General features: G+C 40.6%; 2 protein-coding genes across 3 annotated transcripts in view; both read right to left on the minus strand.

Moving 5' to 3' along the window:
- The window catches only part of Pggt1b (protein geranylgeranyltransferase type I subunit beta), a 39,518-nt gene extending 25,426 nt beyond the window's left edge, over window positions 1–14,092 (minus strand). Inside the window, exons 1-3 of one of the 2 annotated variants that reach the window (XM_052742140.1) lie at window positions 13,307–13,490; window positions 8,351–8,469; window positions 1,208–1,275 (exon numbers count right to left, since the gene is read on the minus strand). In XM_052742140.1, the coding sequence (XP_052598100.1) occupies window positions 1,208–1,275; window positions 8,351–8,469; window positions 13,307–13,446 (327 nt within the window). In that variant the 5' untranslated portion in view covers window positions 13,447–13,490. Of the gene's footprint in view, window positions 1–1,207; window positions 1,276–8,350; window positions 8,470–13,306 lie in introns of both variants that reach the window. The other variant, XM_052742139.1, reaches the window with a different exon arrangement.
- A 118-nt stretch (window positions 14,093–14,210) lies between these two features.
- The window catches only part of Ccdc112 (coiled-coil domain containing 112), a 35,963-nt gene continuing 28,069 nt past the window's right edge, over window positions 14,211–22,104 (minus strand). The window contains exons 7-10 of the mRNA XM_052742138.1: window positions 20,617–21,030; window positions 19,094–19,189; window positions 17,815–17,933; window positions 14,211–16,840 (exon numbers count right to left, since the gene is read on the minus strand). Of these exons, the coding sequence (XP_052598098.1) occupies window positions 16,810–16,840; window positions 17,815–17,933; window positions 19,094–19,189; window positions 20,617–21,030 (660 nt within the window). The 3' untranslated portion in view covers window positions 14,211–16,809. The remainder of the gene's footprint in view (window positions 16,841–17,814; window positions 17,934–19,093; window positions 19,190–20,616; window positions 21,031–22,104) is intronic.

Here is a 22,104-nt window from a genome sequence, read left to right on the forward strand (position 1 = left end):
GTTTCAACCAAATCTTGTCATCACTACAATCACTGCTACTTATTCCAGAATCTTGAATCAAAGTATAAACAACTGCGAGTTTCTCACCCCCTCTTGCAACTACACATGATTCTTGAAATTCTCAAGAGTAATCCCATACTGACTGATAACCATTCTATAAGCAGACGAACCCATTGCAGAAAAGCCTCTTTTTGGTGTGTTCTCTGTTTCTGAGGCACATTTTTACTTTGTAGCCCAGGTTGGCATGGAACTGCTTATAGAATGCAGGCCAGCTTCAAACTCATTATAGGCCTCCTATCTCAGGCTCCCACAGCTATGAGCTTTCAAGCACCTTAGCTTTCGAGACCTCTTTGTAAAGAGGTGAAAGGGGGCCGGGCAGTGGTGGTGCACGCCTTTAATCCCAGCACTCGGGAGGCAGAGGCAGGTGGATCTTTGTGAGTTCGAGGCCAGCCTGGTCTACAGAGCGAGATCCAGGAAAGGCGCAAAGCTACAGAGAAACCCTGTCTCAAAAACCAAAAACAAAAAGAGGTGAAAGGGGGCAGGGATATGGCTCAGTTGGGAGAGCCTGGCATGCTTGAGGCCCTGAGGTCCACACTGTACATCATGGTGAAAGAAAGGAAGGAAGGAAAAACAACTTTTCTCCACTTCCCATTGTGAGTGGGTCCTTGGTCACTCTGCCACAGTGGAACGGCCCTTGGTCACTCTGCCACAGTGGAACGGCCAGTGCTCGCTCTGGGCCTGCTCCTCCACTTCTTCCCTGTACACTGGCATGGGCTGGTTCAAAAGCCTCAGCCCAAAATGCTGGGGAAGCTCAGCTTCCTGCTATAAAAGTCATTAGCCAGGGTCCCCAGTCACTTCCTGGAGAGCAGCTCCCACTCTCCAGAGAAACACGAGCCCAGCACTAAGTCCTGTGGCACAGGACGTTCACCGGCTTCACAGAAGTTCCTGAGCACTGTGTTTCCAGTTTCTCCAGGAAATCACTAATAACTTCTACACACACATAATAATAAGAGATAAGTTTTGGTAACAACATCAATTTCTATATATATATGTGCCAAAAAACTAGGAAAGGGGCTAAAGGCTTCACTTAAGACATTTCTTTTTCTATTTAGCATACTGAACCTAGAAGCTTAGTTTTTTCTAAATGTCTTCATCTACTAAATCTCTTTATGTCCTTTTCCCACATTCCAACCTAAACAGAACTGACCTTTGATGGATTGAATGGAATACCCAGGTATGAAGAGCCTCGGAAACCACAGCGATTAAGATTTGACCCTAGAAAACAAAGCATGTGTGAAAATACAGTTTCTGTACAGAACCCAGAGCAGTTTAACCCGAGAATTGTTCCGTAACAGTATTTTAGTACCAAAGCTCCATTTCCTTCTGCATGTACATATGATGCACATAGGTGAGGGTGTACATGGCTGTGCGCACATGCAGACCAGCAGAGGATACTAGGAGTCTTCCTCTACTGCCGTTCACCTTGTATTTAGAGACAGGGTTTCACTGAACCAGAAGCTCACTGCTCCAGCTAGGCTGGCTAGCCCCTCACCTCCGACAGCTGGGGTTACAGGCATGCACAGCCATGCCTGGCTTTCATGTAGGTGCTGGGGGTTGAAATCAGGTCCCCTTGGTTTCCCAGCAAGTCCTCTTACACATTAAGGCCCATTGTCTCCATTTCTACATGAGATAATGTTGAAGGCTCATCAGAAAACCAGCCCAGAGGTTAAGTGACATGCTGGAGGTAGCCCACACAACAGGCTCTAGAATCCACCTTGACTCACTGCTTCTTGACACATGAGTAAGCTAAAGGTGTAAACTGTTCCATCGCCCTAGAGAAAATGCATATTCATACTTCAGTCTTAAACCTGTGTTCTGGGTGCCTGGCTTTGAAGTATGTACAATACTTCAGTTCACACTTGGTCTCTACTCAAAGTATACTTATCATTTTGTTTTTCTATCTCTAAGTTTTCCTTTTTTCAGATATATATGGGATATAAGTTGAGAACTTACAAGCGCATCTATAACTATGGGCTTAATGGCTGTTAGAAAATCAGTAAGCTAGATGTAAAAGGCAAGAATATATTAGCACACCAGAACTGCCAGCTAATGAAAACTCAAGAGGGTTTAAAAATGGGCTTTGGTGCCATGAACTCCCATCTCTAGGACGAGTGGAGGGTTAAATCATAACGTCCCCCCCATTCTGCTTCTCCAAACCAGGCAATCGCCTTGTTCAGCTTTCGCTGCCCTGAAACTCTCAGTGGCTGCTTATAGATCTTTGCGGAGATGAGAAACTACTAAACAGAACAGTTCCCGGCGATCATTTCTCTCTGTTGGCAGTACTACTGGGTGGCAGTAAATTCAGTGAACGTGTCGTGATTTTGGTAGACTAAAGTTGTAAGTCACTTCAGCTTTGTTAACGAGCAACCAAACCATACCCTCTGTCTAAGTGACACTACACCCCAGAATGTACGTCAGGACCCTCATGAGCAAGGTCATATGCACAGAAGTATCCAGCGCAGTATGACGGTGAAAGTTCAAAAGTGACAGACCGTCTAACAGGCCTAAGATCCCAGGCTGTGTCTACTAAAGGGTGCATTATGCTAATTTGAAAGTAATTAGTAGTAAAACTAAATAACAACAAGGAAATCTGTATCTGAACAAGAGAAAACAAAGGCTACAAAGCATGTGTATGATGTTTATAATTAGACAAATGGTACATTCTTAACAGCCTGGAGGGAATAAGGAAAACAGCAGCTGTGTGGGAAGGCAGGACCAGGGAGACTTCCATCCTCTGAGTCACTGTGGACAAGCAGTCACCACGGTAGGACCTTAAGACACATATTCACCATCTTACTGTGTCAGAGGATCAGAAGTCCAGCCCAAGTCTCCCAAGCTGCAATCAAAGCCTTCACAGCACTACCTTACTTACTGGAGGCTCTAGAGGAACAGTCCGCCTCCAGCTTGGTCACACTGTCGGCAGATGAGTTTCCTGTTTCTGTGCGGCTGATCTCAGTCTCACTGCTGGCTATCAGTTAGGAGCTCCCCTTGGCTCCTAAAGCCTCGCTTACAGTCTCTTACACACGAGACTCTTACCAGAGAGCAGCTATCACTCAAATGCTTTGCAAGATTCGTGTCCCTATGGCTTTCTCTTCTGCTCTTTCATGACATCTTCTGACTGACCTGCTGTTCATGTAACTGTACTGTGTATACACACACACACACACACACACACACACACACACACACACACACACATATATGTATAGACACACACAGACACACAGAGAGATGTGGAAAAGACCTATGGACATGCTGCATTTTAAGATCAGGTGATAGTATAACCTTAACTATCATCCACAAAGTCCTGCAGAAGTACCCAATGTCTGACTGAAAAATGAATAAACAAGAATCTCAGAGGATGGAAGTCTCCCACATACCCCTTCACCTTTATCCTTTCATCATGACTTTGCTTTACTTACTTCAAGGTGGGTAAACAGAGTCAAAGTGTCTCTCCCTGTATGATCTGAATTGAACGTCAGCTTCCTCTTTTACTATCCCTTGTAAAGATCTCCTTCCAAGCTACCAACTTATTGATACTTTGCTGTAAAACTCTGATCCCATTTCCACGTCTGCTTGAAAGAAAGATCTATGCACTTTCTGAGGTCTATACCGCCATTAGGAAGTTCTTGAGTCCCCTGATAACTTAGGACAATCCAGTTAAGGGTTTTTATATACAGTCTGGGTTCAAAGAAAATGCTTCAGAGTAAAATATCACTTAGAGACAAGTGAGTACACGTCTGCTTCTTAGTTTTAGTGAGTTTTGTCTTTTTTTTTTCAGAGCTGAGGACCGAACCCAGGGCCTTGCGCTTGCTAGGCAAGCGCTCTACCACTGAGCTAAATCCCCAACCCCAGTTTTAGTGAGTTAAATCCATAACTTTTCTGAGAAGCAGCAGCCAGAAAACTGACTCTCAAAAACTGTGTATCGATTGGAGGCTTCAGCCTGGACAGAGGAAACCCAACTCAAACTCATGACCTTCTTCTTCTAGTACTTGTGCTCTACGTGCACCTAACAACCTGTCTAAGTTGGTTCTCTTGTACGTCTGTCTGTCTGAGACAGAGCCTCATGTAGCTCAGGATGGCCTTCAAACTGTTATACAGCCAAGGCCCTGAGCTGCAGATTCTCCTGTCTCTGCTCCCCGGTGATGAGACCTCAAGCATGCACCAGCATGCCCAGCTGAAATTTCTTCCACTTCCTAACTGAACAGTAACATACTGCAAGTAGTATGCTGCAGGGTTCTTCTAAGGGATAAAGAATATGTTCAGGTTATAGCAGGGTTCACGGCTTAATAAACAGTAACTATTTAAAATTGACTAATTAAATATTATCAAAAATAAAACAAGAAGAAATGAAGAGCCCCTAACCCCTTTGCAATTTTTTTTAAAGAAAAATATCAAATTAAAGGTGTCTTTTCTTCTTTTCCAAATAGGAGCATACACTGTCACCATGAAAATCTGTTTAGTCTTTGGAGACAATCACAACATAGGGAAGACAATGTATCATTTCTTCCCTCTTCTGAATTGCTTGTGGACTATGAAACTGGATTGAAAAAAATAGTTTCAATGTAAACAATAGCTCAAAGGAAGATCTTATTTCTCATGGCACATTTACTAACATTAAACTTAGTGCCCAAGAAAGATGATTTATTTATCAATCTGCTTTATTAGTCATAAACTTAAGTACCAAGGTTGTGAAAATGATGTTCAATAAGAGAATATATTTACCATTTTTAAGTTCATTGGGCATTCTCTCATTCTCTCCTAGTTCTTGTCAAGCTTGTTTTCTGCTGGCTTTTTCTTTATAATTCTAGAAACTTACCATTTCATTATATTCAAGGATAACTGCAATTCGCTCCAAACTTAACACTGCACTATACTCTAGATGAGGTTGAAGCTTTACTCAAGAGCACCATCTAGTGTTCATACTTAGCATCAGCAAAACAAAAGAAAGTTCCTTGCATACAGTCTACTCACAAGAACCGGTTGTACATAGAACTTGATAAGATGTAGAAATATCTTGGTCCTATCTGAAGCTGACATGAAAACTATGAATATGAAGCCCAGATAGTCGTATTTCTAGTTAACACATTTTGGTCAATGGACCCTCTACTTTTGTGGCACCAACTTCAAAGTCAGGAAGTCTATGTTACAATGGAAATAGATAATAGAGCAGAAGAGTCCAAGTTCGTAAGAAAAACGAAAACTGAGTAGACGGGAATGCAACAAGCATAAGAATTTGTCCATGGAATATGCATATGCATACCTTATGATAAAGTATTGGGGTTGCATTATCAGAGAACATGTTTACAATGTCGGCTTGAAAAATAAAACTGACTTTTGCCTGATGATTGGGTAATATCTCACTTTAAAGGGTGTGGTTTGCTAGTAAGTTCAAAATAAAGACCAATTATATGACGAGCATTAGAAGACAGTACATTCAGACAGTTTTAAAACAATATTGAGGTGTTAAGATACTTATTTGTAGTCTTAAACCACTGTTAGCAGGGAAGATGGCTCACTGGGTAAAGGCACTTGCCAGGCGAGTCTTGTGACCTGAGTTTGAGGCCCAGGGCCCATGTAGAGGTGGAAGGAGAGTCCACTGCATGAACCTGTCCCTGACCTCCATAGGTGCTGTGCCATGTGCATGTTCACTCACACACACATATCAAACAAACTTACAAAATATGTAAGTTTAATGAGAATTAAAAAAAACATTTTTAGAATTTAAAAAACAGCTCTAATCCCAGCTCTTGGGAGGCTAAGGCAGGAGACCTGTGAGTTTGTGTTAAAGTTGGGATACACAGAACAAAACAATCAAAAAGACTGACTTCAACAAAGGGAGCTGATTTTCATAAGAAGCTTTTCATTTCCCTCTAAATACAATCCAAATTATATTTAGGCACATGTAGCAAAAGGCTATGCTTAGGTTACAGTAGCACCCTCACTGTGAGCTCAGGCTGCTAATGGAAGTCATGGTTTTGAATTCCACTTTAAAAGTCAGGTTTCTGCACTGAGCAGAAAAAATTCCAGTGAGGAATGCGGTAATTTTATTTTAAAATGTGCACGTTTACAAATATAGAAATAACTTTTCACAGGTCTCAAGAAACACAAGGCTTTCTTATTAGGAGTATGCATTGTTCCCAATTTCTTGTTTTAAAGATATCAAGAAAGACCCAAAGGAACTGCAAGTTAAATAGTTAGGCTGGGAATGTAGGTCATGGGAGAGCACTTGCCTAGCATGCTCCAGGCCTCGGTTCAACCCACAGCTCCGCCAAAAAAAAAAAAGGAACGTGTGAAACAAACCAATCCACAGCTAGAAGGTGGTTTAATGTCTATTTTCCAAATTTCCAAAATTAGTTTTAGAACAAGACCGAGACCAATTAAAGAACTAGCAGAGATTTCTTAAGAGATTGGAGATTTAGATCTGATCTGAGCCATCAGAGACTGGTGGTCCTACAGACACAGACTGGGGTGGGTTGAATCATTATGCTTTTCAAACTGTCATTTCCTAACTACGGGGTATGTCTAATTTAGCCCACACGAAACCACACTTACTACAGTTGGAAGAATACTGTGTTTTGTTATTGTTGTTGCTATATTTTTTTTTTTTTTTTTGGTTTTTCAAGACAGAGTTTCTCTGTGTAGCTTTGCGCCTTTCCTGGAACTCACTTGGTAGTCCAGGCTGGCCTTGAACTCACAGAGATCTGCCTGGCTCTGCCTCCCGAGTGCTGGGATTAAAGGCGTGCGCCACCACCGCCCGGCTTATTTTTTGTTTTTAAAGTAGCAATTGAAGTATGGTGGTAGCCTGAAAATTCCAGAAAGTTGAGGCAGAAAGACTGTAAGTTTGAGACTACCTCAGGCTAAATGGCAACTTCTATCTTGTGTTACAGTGAGAGCTTGTCTCAAAGGAAAAAAAGACAAAGACAGCAGAGAGGAAGGAGCAATTTGAAAACAAAAATCTACTTCAAAAAAGAAAGGAGGGAAGAAAGGAAGGGAGGGAGGACGGAAGGAAGGAAGGAAGGAAGGAAGGAAGGGAGGGAGGGAGGGAGGGAGGAAGGAAGGAAGGAAGGAAGGAAGGAAGGAAGGGAGGCAAGAATGAAGGAAGGAAGAAAGAAAGGAAGGAAGGAAGTTAGGCCTTCCTTCCTTCCTCCCTCCCTCCCTCCCTCCCTCCCTTCCATGTACTTCCCCCTCCACAAAGATAGTCTATATATCCTCTCAAGGGCTTTCTCTATACATTTACATTTACAGACTTAACTGTTAAAACATCTGTGTTTTATTTGCTTATTTGTTTTTGAGGCCAGATGAAAGGATCTCATTAATTTCCTAAGCTGGTCTAGAACTCCAGTCCTCTAGCAATCCTCCTGCCTCAAGTTCCTAAGTAGTAATGATGCTGGAGGAAGCACTAGAGTAGACTTTTCTGTTCTCCATTGACTCAGTGCAGTGGATGCTGTAACTCTGAGGCCATCGTGACAGTAAGTGGATCGACGTTTTCCTTAGAACCTATAAGATAGCAGATGGGTGGGGTAGTGTGATAAAACTCAGGTCACTGGGCTTGGAAGCAAGTACCTGCCGAGTAACACACCACAACTTCAGGTCATCTGAACTACTTTTATATTTTGTATAAATTGAAGATACACTGTGTACTTCTTTCTCTCAAAATATGTCAATCATGAAGCTATGAATTTTGGAGATTTAATTAAAAAAAAAAACTAAGCGTTAAGAAATACAGCAATTGATCAAGAGAAATTTTCTGAAAATGGAAAAACAATGGCTGAGAATAAAAAACAGCCCAGGCCGGGCAATGGTGGCGCACACCTTTAATCCCAGCACTCGGGAGGCAGAGCCAGGCGGATCTCTGTGAGTTCGAGGCCAGCCTGGGCTACCAAGTGAGTTCCAGGAAAGACGCAAAGCTACACAGAGAAACCCTGTCTTGAAAAACAAAAAAAACAAAAAACAAAAAAAAAAACAGCCCAAACGCTAAAGGACTCGTCATATATAAACATGAAATACAAATAATGAGTCATTAATGTAGGCATATACAACACAGTGTGCTGCTATATTTGTGAGTCTCAATGTAATTCCCATGACTCTATGTTGTTTTCTCAAGAGAAATTAATGCCAATACTAGTTATGTGTTGTATCTGGACAGAAAGGGGTGTTCAACTACAAGAAAAATAAAGATATGTAAAGTATGCCAAGAGTACAAATAAATTCTAATTTGCTAATCCCATGCATGCCATGCCAAGAACAGCTAATCGTACTAAAAATAAAATGCTAAAAACTCACTCACTGTCTTCTGTGGGAAGGACCTGCAAGGAATAAATCCACTCTATTATATCATCTTTGTTCACCACATCTAAGGAATCCAACATATCCAGCCCCGAGAGTGCAAAGAATGCAATTGTCAACCTAAAGGGAAAAAAAAAAAAAAGTAAAATATCACCTTAACTATCAAACCAGTGAACTATTTCTGGCTTAAACCCAAAACAAAACACCAAAGGGAAAAATAACAAAAACCAAACCAACTAAAAACCTTCATTCTACTTTTAAAATAATTTACATGTCATCCCTCTACCTTGTCAAATAAGAAAACACACAAAACAAAAACTTCACAATTTATTCTTAGTAAGTGAATAGTACCAGTCAACCCCTTCTTTTAATTGTTAAGAAAGGGACTTTCGGAATCATGCACCCTACTCACCTGTGGGGTACAAGAACACACTGAAAATTGCATGGGAGCCACTTGAAGGCTGAAAGCCGTATGTGTTTGTTGTGTGTTCATGTCTCTATGTGTGTGTGCCTGTGCTCACATATATGTACTGTTAGATTTACTTTCTTATTTTTAATTAGGGGTGTTAGAATTAAGGTTTTTATGTTTAATTAGGGGTCCAAGAATAGAGTCATGTGAGGAGAGTTCTGAGTGCTTGTGAGAAAACTCCAAGAAAACAAGGTTAAGAGTCTTGTGATCTCAGTTTCTTCAAAAACACAGAATTGTTTTTGGATTATGTTTTATGTCCTTCCAAGGTATAGTGGACAGGAGTGAGTTGACTTCAGATCATCTATTACGACTGGCTATTGTTATTGTTTATATGCCTCTATGGAAAAACATGTTCTCACTTGCAGCTGCCTGTCCCAAGCAGCTTCCTCTTGTGATTGGATACTTTACTCATCTTAGAACAAAGTTGGCTATTGCATAAAACTTTAGTCTGCCTCATTTATGGGCTCCATTCTCTCAGGTCCCACCACCAGCTAGAGGTAAACAAGGGTTATGTGTGTGCCCGTATATGTGGGTATGTGGGTTTGTGCACAGGAGTGCGGATGCCTGGGGAGGGGAGCCGAAGTTATTAGATTCCATGAAGGTGGGGTTGCAGGCAGTCGTAAGTGAACCACTGTGGATGCTGGGAACTGAACAGTACACACTCTTAACTGTGGGTCCATCTCTCCAGTGCCATCTAGTTCTTCCTGCAGCTGCTGGTTTAACATTTTATAAGAATGCAACTTGATTTATAGAGAGCCCTACCTAAAATCTACACAAAGATGTCTTCATTGTTGAAGACACTTGGAAGTCTGGGTCGGAAGTGGTTATTCTAGAAAGGTGCAAAGCAAGGGTCTCAAAGCCTCGGAACCTGGTCAGCTCACACAGAGCAGTTTCCAAAATACTGTCAGACCATTACTACTTCCCTCACAACAACTACTTACTTGTCTCACATCAGTATAACCAAATTCTCTTTATCAGTATAACCAAATTCTCTTTATCACTGCCAAAAACGGTTTTTGAAAATTCTGTTTTTGTTATAAAAACACAGCTCTTTGGTAAAACAGTAAATAATACACTTATTTTCATGATGCCAGTGCCATTTGAAAAAGAAAAAATGATTTATTCTGTGAACATAAAAATCACAACTCTCATCTTACAGGGGTTAAGACATAGTTTATTCTAGAGCCAAGTGTGAATGATCATGGCCCAGGAACAGAGATTTAGGTTACCCCAAATTCTGTATTCCAATGTAGTTATCGAGTTTAAAGTTTTTAAAGCAATAGAACAAAGAAAGTCATAAATTAAATCACTTTTCAATAAATGGTGGAAGTATTAGGTAAATGTTAAAGATTAAGGCAAAAGGGTGGAATCTCTGCTACAGGCCTCTCATTTATTTTCTGAAATTCTTGGTCTTCTGGTTGGTGGAAGTCTGTTAATACATTTCTAATGTTGTTTTTTATCTATTAGTAACAAGGATGTTAGGCCAGATACAGAGGTGGCCCATTAGGGACTGAGGACAGCCCAAGATATATTGCAACTGGTTCTAGACCTGCAACATTCTAAACCACCCCCACTCCCCCCCACACACACATAGAAGTTAGCCAGCCTCGGGGAAGGTTCAGTGGAAGGTGTGGTTGTTTCCAAGAACTTTGCTTCACAATCCCTAATTATCGCAGTACAAGAAACAGAAATGGAGTGATTTTATAAAAACGGTGTGTCAAAAACTATTACTAGGTGTCTAAACATACAATCTAACATTAGCCCAAGAGTTAGCTGTTTTGACCAGTGTGGTTGCACACACCTGTAATCTCAGTACTCAAGAGGAAAAAGCAGCTTGTGAGCTTAAGGCCATCATGGACTACACAGTGAGATTTTGCTTCTATAAATAAGCAAGCAACCTCGGCTGCTTTGTATTTGTCAGTAAGAAGAACATAAGCAACTTAAAATCAATATGAACCACAAAAAATAAACTCAAAACCAAAGTGAAATAGAGACAAAAGAAGGAAAAACAAAACACTACAGACCCAATGCATTGTTATCTTTTAAATGAGGTTATTAATGAACCTCAAGAAAATTAAAAATTATTTTTTAAAAGTTCTATAGGAAGGGCTGGAGAGATGGCTCAACAGCTAAGCACACTTGCTGTTCTTGCATTGGACCTGAGTTCAGATCCCAGTACTCACACTGGGCAGCTCTCAACCACCTGTAACTCCAGCTCCAGGGGATCTAATACCCTCTTCTGGCCTCCACAGGCATTTGCATACACATGCATATATATTTACATAGACACACAAATATACACACATAAATAATAAATCTTCAAAAGTTCTATGCAAGTGCAATGCACTAGACCTAGGGGTGAAGACAGCATCTCTCCACCAATACACTGAGAAGCTACATATGTTCTAATATATAATGGTTGGTGTGGAATGCTATGATTATACTAGCGTTATTTAGTGACTTATGAGTTTAGACAATTTTTACTGTTAGGTTATGAGCAGAAATCATATTTTGTAGTGCCAACATGCACTACTCTAATTTTACACATCATACACAATGGGATTTTGAAAATGCAATCATAAATCTTTACTGATAGCCAGGTTAAACATTTCTTCACTTTATCAATGGTGCAAATTTTGGGCTTTTTTTTTTTTAATGCTGGAATTAACGTATGGCCTGCAGCATGCTAGGAAGTTGCTCTACCACTGAGCTACATTCCTATCCCTGGAAACAGTACTTTGAAGTGTAGGCATGTAGTACATGAAGAGTAGCAACTCATGCTGGTGAATCAATATCTATGGATAAAGGAAAGAGAATAAACAATATTTCACTGTGTCTTTTTAAAGATTCTGTTTATCTTGGAGCTGCTCTTCCAGAGGACTAGGATTCAAGACCCTGCACCCACATGGTGGTTCACATCTCTAACTCTAGTTCCAGGACCTTTTCTGGTGTCCACAGGCACGTGGCACAATGCAGGCAAAATACTCAGACACGTTAAATTTAAAAATGTAAATGCTTTAAAAAATTCTGTTCATCCTTTAGGGCTCAGTTCCCACTGTCTGACAAATATCTGTTATGCCAATACTGTTATGCCTTCTACATGCCAGCTGCTGCTTAAGGTCCTACTGCAACAGTAAAATGATGCAAATGTGAAGAGCAACAACAGTCCGTGGCTAAAATGTGGTCAAGAACTTGAAACGTGTTGGCTATTGTAAAAGAAGAGCTGAATTTTAAATCAGATCTAATTACTTCAAATTAAAATAGCAAAATGTGACTATTGACAATCAAACCAAAGATGGCAGCTCCAATGCGATACACGAGACAGAATTCTATGTGACAGAAAGTTATTAAACAAACCAGTACATACAGGTGGTAGTCAAGGAAGGCTTCTCTACAGAAACCTGATTACAGTGCATGTCCTTGCTATTTACCTCAGAAGGTCTGCATATAGACAGCACTGAATTCTACTCAAAGTGCTTGCCTGCCTTCTTTGGCTGTATTTTCGCATCTACCAGTTAAGTATTTCTTGATCACATTTGTAGAAGTCATCCACAAAAATCTCCAAACTGAACCAGTCATCAAGTGTTCAAAATACACTGGGAGCTCCTAATTAAGAAAATGTGGGGTACCAGGGCCAAACTGCTGTGCTGGGTGTGGTGGCTCATGTCTTTAATACCAGCACTTGGGAAGCAGAGACAGGAGGACCTCTGACCAGTCTGGTCTACACAGTGAGTTCCAAACCAGCTAGGCCTACATGGCGAGATCTTGTCTAAAATAAAACAAAAACCAGTGTTTCTTATCATCCAACCCTAGGTAGCTCTGAAGCCTCGATCCAAACAAGGCAGTGCACAGCAAACATGTCTTCCTTTTGTTTTCTCTGATCAACTTCTATAACAGTTCCTTAACCTTGGCCAGATGTCAAACATTTGCCAATTCCAGCCTTACCGTGCTTCATGCAACACTGAACCCTTTAGTCCTACCATTTGATTTACAATTCCTCACGAGCAAACTTCTAATCACATCTTAGTAGAGTGTTTCCCTGCCTTTCAACTGAGAGTTAATTAGGGGGGAAGGGCTGTACAGAAGCGATGATGGATAAACGCTTTGTACTCGGTTTTTGTAAAAGTAGAGAAACCAAAGTGACTAACAGGATGTGAAGGGAGTGGAAAAAGGAAGCTCACAGAAAATGATTGGGAAGTGAAAAGAGGCGGAACCAGGAGGTTCCCAAAGTCCTGAGCTTGGAGCTCCACACATCTCCCTGGGCGCGAGGAGTAGGTGCCCGCAGCCGGTGGCGATGTCAGGAGAGGCCCTAGGAAGTGCAGAGTGGAGGGGAGCCGGGGGCCCCAGGGCAGGCAGGTCAAGGCCAGGTTCGGGGTTAAGGCCGGCCCGGCGGCAGCGCAGCCCCGCGGGTCCCGGCTGTGTGGCCGGTCCGCGGCGCGCATCCGGGGAGCCGCCATCGCCAGCCCCGCCGCGGCAGCCTCGAGTTACCTGCTGGTCTCCAGCGAAGAATACCGCTCCGGCAAGACCTGGAGGCAGCGCTGGAAGAACCGCACGTGCCGGTCCCGCAGGAAATCCAGCCGCTCTCCCTCTCCGCTCCCCACCAGCTTCTCGTCCTCCGTGGCCGCCATGCTGCTCCGGAAGCGACACTCGCCGCGACCCGGAAGCAGTTGGCGGGAGGCGCGAAGTCAACTCGGGCCGACCTCCCACAGGTGTCTGGTTGGGGCGACAGTGGAAGCCGCACACTGTGGACCACCGAAAGGCTCAGCAGAGCACTTTGTCTCTCTTCTCCCTCGGTTGGGCAGTCTTTTCTATTCCGTCCCAACGGTTTTAGAAACCCTTCTCGCATCTCGTAAAATCAGTTCGTAAATCCCTTCCTCAGATTGTGTTTGTGAAAATGACAGAATGAAACCCATTTCTTCATGTGCTAACCAAAACAAGTTAAATCCTGGCCCTAAACAGCATAAGGACGTGTAGTCTGAAAGTTTTATTTTGCAGACGCTTTTTTGGAGGTCCACAGTTTTAAGCTGAATGAATAGGCAAGCTAAACTTACAGGTGGAAACTGGAGACACGTTTTACTAGAGAATTATCAACACTATGAAAATTCAGACGTTTGTCCTAATCCTCTTTTAGAGTATCTGGAATTATTTAAAATTGCATGCACAGATGGTCCTCATTTTATAACGTTTGGATCTATGCTGTGTACTGAGTATTGGTGCTTTAAAAGTGAAGATGTCATATTGGCAGAGAGCAGTTCAGTTAACTGAAGGTCCTTGAAATGGACCCATCAAATACCAAACCATTGTATGACAGAACTCAAGAATAGTTAGGATGAAAAGAATATGATCAAACATCGGCTCATCTGAAGAAAGCTGAGGCAACAGGAGCAGAAGATAAAGTTATCCAAGCAGAATTTATGAAAATCAAACAAAAACAACAAAAGATACAAATAAGGAGGCGGTATATATAAAAGTGTTTGCTTAATAAGGTTTGAACTTTGTTTAAATATCAAACATTGATTATATAAAGGGAGCTCAACAACGTACAAATTATTTCTGCTTATACTTCATTTCCTCATTGTTGATAGTTTAGAAATACTGATACAGGTTTCCTCTTAAAAATTAAGTATAACAAAATAGTGAAGTTGGTTTATGCTTACAGACAATACACATTCATTCATGGGTTGACTTTTTTCCCAGAGGTGGAACCAGGAGATTCCAAAAGTCCTGAGCTTGGAGCTACCATACCAGATCATAAAAATGTTAGGCTTTATGGATCAGATAGTCTGTCACAACTACTCACGGCTTCAGTTGCAATTTCACTATAACTCATAATTAGCCACAGACAATGTATAACCAATGGGCAAAACTATTTCAATAAAACCTTATTCACGCAAAAATAGAATTTAAGTTGCCTTGGCCATGTACTATTTACTTTAAGTATACAAGGCACTCATGAGGAAGGAGTCCATGAAAGATTAAGCCTAACAAGATTCTTTTTTTTTTTTTTTTTTTTTTTTTTTGGTTTTTCGAGACAGGGTTTCTCTGTGTAACTTTGCACCTTTCCTGGAACTCACTTGGTAGCCCAGGCTGGCCTCGAACTCACAGAGATCCGCCAGCCTCTGCCTCCCAAGTGCTGGGATTAAAGGCGTGCGCCACCACCCGCCCGGCTCCTAACAAGATTCTTTAAAAACAAAGTAAGTAGAAATTTGGATGTACTTATAACTGTAGAAAATGAGTTTCTTACAAAATGTGCCCTGTGGGTTAGTGTTATATATTTAACACTATATATATTTAACACTCAACTCCAAAGCACCGTGGGTAATTTTTGGTACTCAGCAGTTGCACAAGTTTGGAAACCTGAATTCAATCCTAGGGATCAACATAAAGGTGGGAGGAGAGAACCAACTCCACCAATGTGTCCTTTGATATACCCCAGCATATTGTGGCATATGTACGTCTGCCCCCAACATATCATGCTTACACACACACACACACACACACACACACACACACACACACACACACACACACGAAATAAATTACAAACAAGGCTGGAAGTAAAGCATGTGGAGCATGTAGTTGGCATGCTTAGGGCTCTAGGTTCAATACCAACACTGGTACCAAAGATAATGAAGACTAAAACAGTAAGAATCCATCAACCAGCATGCTTAGCTTTGATGCAGGCAGCTGAAAGGTGCATTTTTGTGCAATACTAGGTTTACTTTCCTGTATCTTAGGTAGCAGTTCAGTTTTGTTGAATTCCTTCATCTTGTATATTTCTCAATAGTTCCAGATTTAAAAGAGTCATGGAAAACAAGCAAATAAAATGGGCATTTCCAGTTAAGGATACTTTCTCATTGTGCACCATTAACTATACAATTAGAATTTACTTTCTAAAATTTGAAATCCATATACTTTGAATCTATATACTTATGTAACTATTAACTGTTATGTAAGGAAAGATTTAGATCACTAATCCTACTAATTTCTGGGATATTCAGTCTGTATGTCTCAAATTATATATATATATATATATATATATATATATATATATATATATATATATGTATATATATACATATATATAAAATAATTAAAGGCATTTGAAGATAAAATTGTAAGAAGTAAATTTCTTATATTTTATGTATATAGTACTTTCCTTATAAGTTGAAACCTAATCAAAGTTAGAATGACATAAAATGTTTTAATATAAAAAACTGAATTGTGTTAAAAAATTTTCTACTTTTCAGTCTAAAACCATCAGTGTACTGTTTAAAACCAGCTAATTTCAGAAGAAAGACTGTTCTTAATTTGGGGCAAGCAGAAGAAAACTGTACCACCCAGTAAGATACAAAGATTTTATAAATCTGTGGCTCCAGAAAGCCTGAAAGGAAATTTGACATAGTTGCAGGAAACCTGGAGGATGACATCATACTATATGAAGAAGGTACATGTAGCAAGGAAGGTTATTTAAAATAGTCTCCATATAAAATAAAGCATGCTTTAATCAAATACAAAATATTCATTACACAAAAACGAAACAACTGACAAATTACCATTTTGTTAAACTTAGAAAATGTACTGTTATTGAACAACTCTTTTAAAAAGACACTTATGCTTTTGTTACTCAAGCTTAGTTACGTCCGAGTTATAAAAGTTACAAAATTTTGGCTTAAAAAAGACTGATTCTCCCAAATTATTTTACTAAGCCATGATAAAAACAAACTATTTTTGAAATATTTTGAGTATTTAAATGGAATAATGTTCGTAACACAAACCTATTTAAATAACATTCATATCAACACTAGGCCAACATACACCATCTTTGTAGAATGAAAATATTGACAATGCTCCATGACACTTAAAACTTCTCAATTCATACACAGCACAATAATCAACCTGACTAAGCTAGTAACATTTAAATAGCAAAGTTAACCACCTTCTCCTGACATTCATCAAGTGACTAGCAATTGCATTATCTCATAGTCCCTCTAGATTCCTTGTCGCCAGCTTGGAATGGCCCTAAAGAGAAAAAGAGAAAAGCAATTATTATAAATATGCAGGAAGATCTGTAGAAGTAACCGTCTTATTAAATAAACACAGAGCCAATGTAAAGATAAAAGCCCAAGAGGTCAGAGCTAAGAGCCTTACCCTTCCTGCTTCAGTGATCCTCTTTAGCCAAGAGAGACCTACTTCCTGTGTGTTTGTCTTTATATATATTTTCTGTTCTGCCTTCTCATTGGTTGTAAACCCAACCACATGACAGCCTTGTCACTGCCTGTCTGTACAGACCTCCAGGTCTTCTATGGTTGGTATTGAGATTAAAGGCGTGTGTCTCCAATGCTGGCTGTATCCTTGACAACACAGAGATCTACCTAGCTCTGCCTACCAAGTGCTGGGATTAAAGGTGTGTGCCACAAACACCCAGCTCTGCTATGGCTTGCTATTAGCTCTGACCCCCAGGCAACTTTATTAACATACAAATAAAATCACATTTCAGTACAAATAAAATATCACCATAAAGACCAAAACAATAAAAAACAACTGATTAAAAGAGAGGTGCCCCTTTAAGGAAATGGGCAGCTGAGGAAATACACCGTAGACTGACAGTACTTTTTTCAAGTCTGTAATGGCAACTTAAAGTATATACAGTGTTGGTGAGATAGCTCTGTGGGTAAAGTGGGTTAAGGTACTTCCAACCAAGCCTGACAGCTCAAGTTGGATTTCTGAGACCATATGATGGAAAAAGAGACACAAACCCAAGTTATCCTCTGACAGTCACATGTACACCACAGCAACCATAGCACTCACATGACCATACACACACAACACACAATACATATATAATAAAAAGTTAAAAATATAGATATGCTTTGTCAATCTGCTATATGAAAAATTATATTCGGAAACTGCATAAAACACAAACATGCATAACACTGCATGAGGTAAAAACATTATAAATCTTTATAAATGATCACCTTCTACTACCTTCTCACCTGTGTGGGATATGGAGAAGTGGCCCAGAGCCTGATGGGCCTATCTTTTTGGTTCGTTCTTCCCAGCCTTTGGTAGGTTTATAAAGCCTAGAGGGATCTCTACTGACATTATTTTCAACCTGTAATCAGAAGTAGAATAGTATCAATTAACATATATGAACTAAATGTGTACTAACTAAAATCTTTAGTAACACAAAGCAGTTTTAAAAATTACACTTGGGCTGGGCGGTGGTGGCGCACGCCTTTAATCCCAGCACTCGGGAGGCAGAGCCAGGCGGATCTCTGTGAGTTCGAGGCCAGCCTGGGCTACCAAGTGAGTCCCAGGAAAGGCGCAAAGCTACACAGAGAAACCCTGTCTCGAAAAACCAAAAAAAAAAAAAAAAATTACACTTGGCTATTACCCAAACATAAACTAACTAATATGTCCAAAATAAGCTTTCATTGTGCTTATACCACTAACATCAATTAATAAACTGCTAATTTATCCTTTCCTAGTTCTGTTATTTCATTTCTATTTTAATTATGGGAAATAGACTACAGCTTAGTATAAGAGCAATATAACCAGACAATAAATGTAGTATAAATAACACCAATAAAGTTGTCTACTTGACCCATGCGGCACCACATAGGTTCTGAGCGGTTAGCAGTGAGACTAAGCAATGCCCACAGCTACACAGACGCAGAACGGAGGGAGCTTCAGAAGAATGATGATGGGGACAAGACAGAAAATTCAGAGTCAAAGAAGAGTGCTTCTAAAGTCAATGGCAGAGCTCCAATAATAATTGCTAAGAATGTACTAAGTTGTGCTCTGTGGAATGTACGTATGCAATGTAAAGCAGAGAGAACAATGAGATAGAAAGGGAGTAGATCTGCCAGTCTCCTTAAAGTCAAGCAATCAGGACAACGAGGAGGGAGCCAGGGAAAGGTAAGAAGTTCTGGTGTGCTATGCTGCCGGCCTGATTACAGATATTCTCTACTGTAGATTTCAGAGAGCTAAGAGAAATGATTTTGACTAGTTTTGTCATAAAGAAATGGTAAATATCTGAAGAGATGACTATGCTTAATCTGATTGAAGTATCATATAATTACACACATTATATAAGTGAGGAAATATATACTTCATTAGTGTGAAAAAATGATGGTTATAGTTGGTTGAGAAAGTCAGTTTAAGAAGTAAAGATAAATTAAAGCAGGGCATGAAGGCATACAGCTGTGCATTCAAAGCCAGCCTGGGCTACATAGCAGCTGTCTCGGAAACAAACACAACAGAAGAGAGTACCTTTTCTTTCAATTTTGCCAGTCGCCTGTGTTTTTCTGCCTTTTCCTCTTCTTTTGACTGTCTATCTAGAATTTTCAATTCAAGTTTCTGTAAATCCTAAAAAGGTACCAACAAAAAGACGACATTAAGAAAACAAAATTAACTCAAAGTTGCTTCCATAAGTGTTTACAATTTAAATGACCTCAGCTGCCAACACTCCTTCGAAGTTGAGGTTTTCAAACGCAGGCTAAGAACTGGTCCCTGAGTGCAGCCATGCAGACCCTTTCTGCATCGCTTTCATTTAGACATCATTTATTCTACTCAAAGGTTCAGTCTAAACCATGTTTCACTTGCTAACAAAGGTATGTCTAGTCTGGGGTCTCTCATATACTTTCCTAGTTTCAATTTTATTTTCTTTTTCTCAATCTTTCTTTTTTCATGGAGCCTGCTTACTTTGTGGGGGGAATGAGTAAGCATGAGATCTTCTGTTACTCAATATCATTTGTATATATAAACTAAAAGAAATGCACCGAAGTTCACCCCACTCGTGTATCTTTATCTGTTTTCCTTTGTACCTCCCTTTATGAATGCCGCTGCTATGCACATTAGCAATTCATAACATTTTACTCACTGACAGCGACTTTGTTTAGCTTTGTGTATCTTAGAATAACCTTCCCTGTCTCGCTTACACAACACATTCAGCCTGGCTCATAGCCTCCTCGCCTGTTGGTTCCCATGTGTTCCTCGATGTTCCAAAGATACTGAAGTATAACTCTGTGTGTGTGTGTGTGTGTCGAGGAATTGAACCTAGAGCCTCCAACACGCTAGGCAAGCCATCTTGCACTGAACTACATCCCCAGCAGTATACTCAAGTGTTTCTAGCTTCCCCACAAACAACACTGTTGACACTTCTCCAAGCCCCGAGTCACGCTCTCCCTCCTGTTAGAGAAGACTCAATTCGAGCATCACCTTCTCTCTGTCAATCAGAGCTCTGGTAAGCACCTCGGTATTTTCTACCCCCTGAAGTACTCCGTCTATACCTTAACTTCCTCACCGTTTGTCCTAAGTGGGTTTCTAGTGGTGTGCTAAACACCATGACCAAAAGCAGCTTGAGGGAGGAAACGGTTTATTTCAGCTGACAGGTGTGGTTCAACACTGCGAGAAATTAGGGCAGAGGTGGCACAGCTCACAGTGGGCCGCACCCTCCCATATCAGTCAGCATAAAGAAGACACCCCACAGATGTGCCTACAGGCCCATCTAATGGAGGCCTTTCTCAACTGAGGTCCCCTCTTCCCAGATGACCCTTGCTTGGGTCAACTTAATGAAAAATCTAACCAGGACACTATCACTTGACTTGCATATCTTTTCCACTAAATTATAACTTACTAGAAGTTAGGGAGTGAAATGTGCTCAGTTATAGGGATGCCAGCGCAGGTGTGCTGTGTAAGATGATGGGATGAGCTCGATGCCTGTGTAACCAAACCTGGAAATAAAGCTTCCATGAATCACATCCATAAATTACTTAGGAAGGATGTTTACTCACTCTTTCTTGAAACCTGGAAATCTCATCAGCAGCAGTCTTCCTTTTTTCCGCCTTTTCCGTCTTTTCCTTTATCTCCCTCTCGAGCCTCAGGAACTCCTCCTGCTCCCTCTTCTGCTGGGTGTAACTTTCCAGGAGTAGTTTTAACTTGAACTGCCGCTGGCGCTCTTTCTGCTGCTTCCTCTCTCTCTCCTCTTCTTCCTTGAGCTGGGAAGCATGCTTCATTGACATCTCTATGCTTTTCTGCTTCTTCCAAGCTTCAACCGCCAATTTCTGCTTCTTTCTCTGTTCCTCTTTCTGCTTTTGATTATCTTCTGGTTTGCTATGAGAGGGCATAGCTGTGGTGTCTGCCTTCTCTTTTAACTTGAGGATTTCCTCTTTCTTTTGCTGCTTTTTGGTTTTCCAATTCTGAATAGACTAAAATGATCAAAGGGAAACAAAACAAAAACTAACATTTTTTCTTTTCTTTTTTAAATCAGTCCATGGCATTTAATACAACCCCAGTTCTAGCTTCCTAGAAAATATATTGATTTGTGGATGATGGATGTTCAGGTTTTTAGGTTTTGTTTTAAACCAGTGCCAATTTTTTCTACTCACATTTTTTAAAATTACTGTATCCTGTAAACCTCTGGACCCTGGGTTATTTGGCCTTTCCCTGCATGCAGGAATGCTCCTCCATCTCCTCCATCATTCTTGGGTCCTGCCACTTTCCTCTAACTGACTCATTTTGCTTTCAAATTCTCTTTCTAGGCATAGAATGTTTTCTAGGAGACCTTTCTCCTACCAGTTAGTATCAGAAGATGCATTAAAAGCAGGACAGTGAAGGGCATGAGCCCTGACGCCATATTATTTCGGAATCGATTTTGGCTTTGCCATTTATTAGGTGTGAGTCTGAAAGAGTCACTAGTCTATGCTCCCCTATCTACTTGGTGGTTTGAATGAGAATGGCCGGCCAGAGGCTCGCACATTTGAATGCTTAGTCCCAGCTGGTGGAGCAGTCCCCAGAAGGATTGGAAGGTGTAGTCTTGTTGTGATATGTGTTACTGGTCATGGGCTGAGGTTTCAATTGCACACACCATTCCTAGTTAGCCCCGCTTGCTGCCTCATGCTTGTGAATCAAGATGTAAGCTCTCAGCTACTGTTCTGGTACCATGCCTCTCTGTCTCCTGCCATGATGGTCATGGACTCTAACTCCCTGGAGCAATACACCCCAAATCAAATGCTTTCTTTTATAAGTTGCCTTGGTCATGGTATTTTGTCATGGCAACAAAAAAGTAACTAAGACATTCATAAAATGATAGGAAGTAATTCTTACACAGGGTTATTGTAACAATTAAATGAGTTGGTACCTGATAAATGATGCTTCATAATTGCAGGAAAAAAATTTAAAAGTTACATCTCTTATATGAATATGTAAAGATTATTTACAGCAACCTTTATGCCATATAGTATGCTACTACCTACTGTATTTCTCAGCCCCATCCAGGTCAG

Source organism: Peromyscus californicus, unplaced genomic scaffold (assembly GCF_007827085.1).
Source record: "Peromyscus californicus insignis strain IS unplaced genomic scaffold, ASM782708v3 Scaffold_17__1_contigs__length_78620276, whole genome shotgun sequence".
In the NCBI taxonomy this organism is placed as follows: Eukaryota; Metazoa; Chordata; class Mammalia; order Rodentia; family Cricetidae; genus Peromyscus; species Peromyscus californicus.